The 7334-nt window shown below is 47.6% G+C and overlaps 1 protein-coding gene across 1 annotated transcript in view; it reads left to right on the top strand.

Annotated features, from left to right (window-relative positions):
- Positions 1–508: 508 nt before the first annotated feature.
- The window catches only part of SLC2A9 (solute carrier family 2 member 9), a gene marked incomplete at its 5' end in the record, with an annotated part of 101571 nt that continues 94745 nt past the window's right edge, over positions 509–7334 (top strand). The window contains 2 exons of the mRNA XM_062575339.1: positions 509–574; positions 3932–4030. Coding sequence (XP_062431323.1) covers positions 509–574; positions 3932–4030 — 165 coding nt within the window. The remainder of the gene's footprint in view (positions 575–3931; positions 4031–7334) is intronic.

Genomic DNA, 7334 nt, shown 5'->3' with positions numbered 1-7334 from the left:
CGTCTTCAGCTTCCTGCTCCGGCAACTCGGGAAGAATCTGCTGCTCCTCACTTAGCATCTCACTTAAAGAAAGTCGATAGGGGGTTGGCAGATGGCAGCTGCAGTGAAGGGAGCCCGGGCAACCTGCTGTCCTGCAGCCTCTGCTGCGATCTGCTACCAGGGCTGTAAGGAACACCCAACCCCTGGCACCTGTGGTGCGCTGGGGTCCCTGCGGAGGGACCAGGCCTGCCAGGAAGGCACGGGCGCAGCGCCGGGCACCGACGTTTGTTGAGGTTATGTGCAAGCACGCGTGCAGGCGATCCCGATCTCATAACTGGAGCGGTGCGCGCAGCCCGCGGGGCGGCGGAAAGCAGGCCACGGCCGCCCCGAGCGGAGGCCGCCCGCGGCCGCGGCCCCCCCGCGCTCCGCAGCCCCGCGCCGCGCCCTTTGCGCGCTGCCCGGCGGAGATGCCCGCCCGCCCGCCGGCTGCCGCCGCCCCCCGCACGCCTGCGCCGGCGGCGGCATGGAGCCGGGGCCGCCCGCCGCCGCCAACCTGGTGCCGCTGCTGGAGGGGCGCCGCAAGGCGGGCAGGAACGTGAGTAGCGCGCCGGGGCGCGGAGGGTGCGCGGCGCCCTCGGAGCGCCTGAGCGCCGGCGGGAGAGAGGGCGGGCTTGGGGCTGTGCGAGCCGCGGGGACGGCCGCGAGCTACGCGGCGCGGAGGTGCGGTCTCCTTCCTTCCGCAGCTCGGCGCGGAGGACGGCGGGCGAGGCGGGCGCGGCGCGGAGGCTCCGCGGCGGCCCGCGCGGGGCCGCGGGCGGCGGCGGCCGGGCAGCGCCCGCTCCCACCGCCGCGCGGAGCTGCTGGCGCTGCCGGCGGAGCCGGGCGGGCGCTGGCAGAGCTAAAAATAAAAGCAGAAGTGCCGGGGCGCCGGGCGAAGCGGAGGACGCGCGGAGGACAGCTCGCGCGGGCGGTGCCCGCGCAGGCGGTGCCCGCGGGCGGCAGAAAGCCTCCGCTCCCGCAGGTGCGTCCGCCGGAGATGGGAGCGGTAGGCGGGTGTCCCCCCACCCGCCAAGAACAAGGAGAGGACAAAATGCTTTAGCATTTCTTCCTGAGATCACCTGTATCAGCAATGAAGTCCTCAGGGCAAGGGCAAGCCCAGGAAGAGAAGATCTGGAGGTTTCCTTTCCTCTCCTGCAGCCCCGAAGAGCAAAGCGTGGTGTAAACATGTCCACCTGCCAGGAGCGGCCTGCGCTTCCGTGGTGTTTAATTTGGCTTGGTTGGGTGCTTGGTGCTTTCCTAAAACTGGATCGCATTAGGAGTGCTGGGTAAGGTACTCCAAAATCAAGGTTGGAAAGTTTTAGCAGTATCTGTTTAAGAATACTAAAGCTTTCTTATGTACCTGTGCAATATTTACCACTTAAAATTTTGCTTAATTTGAATCGGAGAAGGGTGCTATAACCAACTAATCAAAATGCAGTATTCTAAACTGTGTTTTAAAAGCTGAAATGCAAATTGTCATGTATTAAAAAAAGAAAGAGAGACAGAATTTAAGGCTCCTGCTAACTAACATGAATGTTATGTTGCATGCTGACCGAAAAGAGGGGAACACAGAGTGCTGTGCCCTGAAAGCTATAATAATGTGTAGTGATGTGGACTTTCACAAGTAAGCTGTTGTCAGGTATCCAGAGGTCTTTGCACTGAATTGACTTACAAGTTTCCTGAGAGAGTAATTATTGCTGTGGTCACGGTCACAGTCACACCTACCTGCCTTTGCACTGACAGCAGGAACGCATGGGCAAACTACTGGCACTAAAGTAAGGGAACACCTATAAGGGAGGTCTGGTTATCTTCCTTTTTTTGCCCAGTCGCAGTAAAACAGTTTTTTTTTTTTAAGTGTTGCTATAGAGTTAATATTTTCCTGAACAGAAGCTTGAGGGATTTTTTCCTTGAGTTCTTGCTTCACTGTGCTTTCGTCTCTTATCTGGTGTTGCTGAAACTTGAGCAAATATTAAAATAGTGTGTGAGGAGACAGGTCATGGAAAAAGTTGAAGCTCGTGTTCCAAGTACTGTAAAACTTTTAAACAAGAGAGTCTGAGGTTTTGTGGTGCTTTCTGTATGGTAGACTGTACACTTGAAAAATTCTCAGGATTAAAGCAGGCTCTAAAACCAGCCATATGCAGCACTTGAAAGTAAAGTGGGTGCAGGATCTTCTAATTTGATAGCACTTTTGTGATTTTGCATTGCATTGTCTTCCACTTAACCCTATGTGCATGCCGTGTGCCAGTGCTGAAAGATTTAAATGTTCACTGGAGTTTTCAATAAAAAAGAGATGTGCTCCAAATCTTTTTTTCTAAGGGTGCCAGCACTGGGGGAGCAACTCCTTTAGAGATATTGCATCAAGACTACTGCGTAGCACGTGTGAACTTGCTCTCAGCATTTGTGAACCCTTTGGGAGCAGTCTGGGAGACCTCCAGGTGTGGAAGAGTCCATTCAGTGTCATTAGTTCAGAGTAGCAGTAAATCCTGTAAGCGACACGTTCTGACAGTCCTGACACGCTCACATCTCGTGGCTTCTCCACGAAGCAGTGAGCTCGCAGCGGCCGGGGGCCCACACAAGCTCTGGCACGTGCTGGGAGTGCTCCGTCTCCCTGCCAGCTCCACGCTGTGGCTGGTGGAGCTTGTTCCAAGGCATCATCACTGCTGTTATCCTGTGTGCCAACTACACCACCCTTGCTTGTGCCTCAAATCTCCATTTTCCCAAGCAAGTGTATGGCTTGTCGTGTGCAGCTGACAAAATGTTATATTGATTCATTAGCCTGCTGGGTCTGCTCTAAATGATATAGCTGAAGCTGAGTTCATTTAAGCAGGTCTTTCTCTTTTGAAAAGGTTCGGCGAGACATCAGATGAGAAACAAAATGATAGCGAATTGCACCTGAAACTCTAGATTCTTGGTGGACTCCTCCCCCCCCCCCCAATTTTCTTTAACTCAAAGCACATTAAAAAGCCACCTATTGTAACATATCCAGAAGTTAGCACAGGTGAATTGTCTTCCAAAATCCACAAAAGAGCATCAATAGCCAACCAGCTGCCAAAACACTAATTCCTCCCAGGAATTCTGTAGAGTGTCAGGTGGAAAATGTGCCGGTGGCTTCCTCTAATCCCGTAGGAGAACTGGGTTGCAGGAAGTATTCCTGGAGACAACAGAAAGGATCCTGAAATCCAAAACCTTTCAAATCAGCTGACTAAACTTCCAGTATCTAAGCAATCCTACCCTCTTTTCGACAACACCAATAAATTCATAGCAAAGCTGAAAACAGAACCAGGGATAGAGGGAGGAGAGCTGAAAAGGACTGTTCACGGCCTACTACTGTGTCAGTGGGGAGGAAAGGGCACGTGGTGTCTTAACCAGACTGTTTGTGTGGTGGCAAATTCCCGTTAGAGACTTATAGTTGGGTTTCAAAACCTAGTTTATAGGTATCATTTTATTTTATTTTATTTCTTGGTCACAAACATTTAATCTCAATGATTCTTATAGAATTGGAGAATACACAATCCTTCAGGCTTTCTCCTAAGTAAACTCTACCTAAAGACCTATTGCATCAAATACAGGTCACTGCTTGATTCATTTTATTGATTGTATGTTGCCAAATAGTTGCAAAGTGTATGCTTTTGTAACGTTTTACTTCATGGTGTGGGATGCTTGCAGCAGAAATCTATGAAGTCAAAAGAAGTTTGAAAGCTTTCTGATGCCTCTGTAAATACTAACAGAGATTCTGTCACTTCAAATTTTCTTTTCCTTGAGTTGTAGAAACCGTGAGTGTTTCAGCCAGTGTCTTTTAGCAAGGGAATCTGTGTGCAGGAGCTATACAAGTTAGTGCAAGGAGTCGGTAAAAGCTGCGGTATGCTATTTTAGAGTGTGCTAACAATTGTTGCGTCTTTTCAATGTTTTTCAGGATTGGTCTGGCAGTCTTATTGTCGCCTCTTTAGCTGGTGCTTTTGGGTCGTCCTTTCTATACGGTTACAACCTCTCTGTGGTGAACGCTCCTGCTGTGGTAAGTGACTGAAACAACGGGAATTTAATATCAATAGAGGACGTCCATGCCCAAATAGTTCACGTTGTTCAGCTTTTATAATCCGCTTAATATGGTAGAAGAGGTTAAATAAACTATTGTAACTTTTGTTTGCCACAAAGGTTCTTTCTGCTCCTTATGAGGTTTTCAGATAGATCCAGTATCTGACAGGAGATTAAATGCTGCTTTTGAGCTCAGTGTGTGCACATGGTTTCTTTTTTGTTCTCCTCAAGCCAAGACTAACACTACATCTTCTTATATACCTTTTGTGTGTGATAAGATGTTTTAAATATCTATCTGACTGCTGAATATGCAGCAGCTATGCACATATTCAGCAACTTTTGTTCACACTGCTCTGTTCCAGAGAGTTGCACAACGTTTCATTCTCACGCTACAGAGACTATAAATAATGTCTTTGGCTTCCTCTTAAACAGTGAGCCTCCCCTCCTGCGTTACATGGTGATGCCTTGTTTGGTTCCGCATGTTCTTCTGTTGCCCGTCTGTTGGCTGCAACATGTGGAGCGTATCTGAGGGACAGAGTGCTACAAGATCAGTCGGCATTATTTGGATTTGATTAAAATACCAGTTATCGCAAATAAAAAGCTGAATATTTTGTAATTACATTGGCCATCCAGAGAGCCTCATAATTCAATCAAGTGTAGCATTAAGCAATTCAATGGAACTGCAAGCAATGCTTAAAAAAATTGTACATTTTGACACCTAACTGTTGAAATTCTAAAGAGGAATCTAAAAAGACTCTTTCCAAAGAAAGACTCTTTCTTTTTGCCTCCTTTTATTGAAACCTGTTATTAAAATGTATGACTAGATTTTCACCTGAGCACCTTGGCCATATCAGAAACGGACACAATATTCATGCAAATGATGAAAGAAGATTTTTTTTTTCAACTTGTTTCATATGTTGTAGTGGGTAAACAATGAAAGACTGGTGAGGAGACAGGACATGTTGACTGATCAATTATTCCAGCTGCCAAAACACTTGCTGTGCAGAACCCATAAGGAATGGCAGGTTGTGACTCTTAGACTTGCGCCACATAGGCGTCACTGTGGACTTGTGTCCTCCCAAAGAATTACTGCCTTCCTTGTTATCTGTATACCTAAAGAATTATCGCTTCCCATGTTATCTGTAGTGCATGCGTAGTAGCCCATATTGTAACCTATTAATGTAACCTTAACCCTTCCACCCCCAAAACCTCACCATGGGCCGATGCTCTGTGGTGCCTGGAACAGCCTGGTTGCTTCCCCACAAGGTTCCTGGGGTTATCCTTGTGTTTCAGAGATCTGAAGGTACTAAACACCTAACCACTTTGTTCCAGAGCGGTGTCTTCTACCTCTGCGTATTCTAAGTATCAGTTACTGCTGTTAATATATGTGTACTGCCTTTGATAAATTGACAGCTAAGAGGATTATGAACAGACTCACCCCGTAGGAAGTTACGGTTGTGTACTTGGTAGCTTCTGGGAATTTTCTTGAAGTTCTCAGTACCTGTTGTAATGATAAAACACGGCAGACAGACTGGATGTTTATTGTAGTATGACGGTTTGTATGAATCACTTCACCCTGCAGTTATCAGGAGGTAAATGTGGCTTAGAAGGAAGTGAGCTTCTGGGAGCAATGGCATTGATGGTCCTGGTGATACGTGTCCTTCCTCCACAATATCAGTACTGTCAGTATAGCAGAGAGAGTGATCTGACTCTTAAATTTTGTTTTTAATAGACTGTCTTGGTAATCAGGACTCTCCTGCCATTTTCTGCAGAAGCAAAGGAAAGAAAGGATGACAGAAAATGTTGTTTGGCAACATGCAGGTGGTTAGACGTGAATCACGCAATAAAGTTAGAGTGGCAATAAAAGGGCAGGTGGAGAGGTGAAGCCATGTCACAATTAATGCTGATTTCTGAGCATCCTGGAAATTTTGGCATTGCCGATTTTTGCTTGATGTCTTTTTTGAACTGAATCTGGTCACCATATTGATGGCTTTGGTCATACCGTTGACAGGTACACATGAAGTCTGCCCTGTTCTAGTGAGTTGTTGCAGTGGTTTTGAGAACTTCATGTCTTCCTTATTCGTGTTAATGCCCCATACATTAGCTGGGGCTAAGGAGTAGTCTTAATGATAGATGATACTGATACTGGGGATGTATATGGTTGTGCTGGTTCAAGAGTAGAAAGTCAGGTGGTCTCTGGTCCCCTCTTTCAACACCAGGATTAATCTATGCCATCTATTTGCTTAGCACAGGCCGTTTGCCTGTCTGTGTCCCCTGAGCTGCAGTGACCAGGTTAAGAGAAGATCTGGACTCTGTCCATATCCATGGTGGGGAGAGGGGAGCTGTACCGACGTTATGCTTTCTGCAGCACAAGCAAACTCGCCTTTGCTCCATCTTTATTTCCCCTATGTGTGGGCTGTGTGTCATCGGCTTGCTGTAAGATGACCCTTTGGGAATACTAAGGTGATGTGATTGAAAAAAAATCATAAGAGGGCTGATTTTAGCTGTAGATATACTTTTATAAAGGTGCTATCTGTATTGGGAATGCAGTATTTCCCTAAAAGTAGTAAGCTGAGTGAGTTAGAAACTTGGCAGGGCAAATAACTTGAACTAACTTGTTCTGGTCACGTGTGACACAGAGCCTGCATTAGTAGTACTGAGTATCTCCGTGTAGGATGCTGGGTGTCTTCTGAACCTGGTTACTTCAGCACAATTCCTGTCAATGTCTTGAATCATTCAGCCTTAGAGAAGGCCCTGTACGGGGCTATGAGAGGTATTTAAAAAGGGCTTGATAATGACTGTTGACTAAAACATGGGCTGTTCCCTGGATACTGGAAGTGAACACATCAGCATTATCACTGAGCTGGGTGGGGGAAGTTCGTTTAAGACTGGAGCTGAAGGACGGCATTTGTAAATTCCTGTGGGCATTTCCTTTCCGTGCTCAGTGTTCTGCCAGCTCGTCAAATGGGAGGGAAAGTCCCGTGCGGTTCTCAGCGCTAACCCTTAGCGCAAGTCATCTCGTCAGGTATGAGCGTCAGTCAAACGTCTTCGTTGTTGCTAGGAGAAATAAACTGCAAGAGATCTGCGCAGAGCTTCCTTGGCCCTGCCGACTAGCGCAGGGTTGGAGAAAGGGGTCAGTTCCCGCTCTGTCCCTTGTCTGTCCCTTATCTTCCTGGGAGGAAGAGCAGTGGCCCATCACAGGAGCACATCGTGCTTGATCATATGAGAAATCCAGAATTAACAGATTCCATTGGCTTTTTCGTTTTATAGGCTGTAGGTCTATA

This window comes from Rhea pennata, chromosome 4 (genome assembly GCF_028389875.1).
Source record: "Rhea pennata isolate bPtePen1 chromosome 4, bPtePen1.pri, whole genome shotgun sequence".
Taxonomy (NCBI): domain Eukaryota; kingdom Metazoa; phylum Chordata; class Aves; order Rheiformes; family Rheidae; genus Rhea; species Rhea pennata.
Note: the sequence above shows the minus strand (reverse complement) of the source record. Positions and strands in the feature narration are given on the sequence as shown.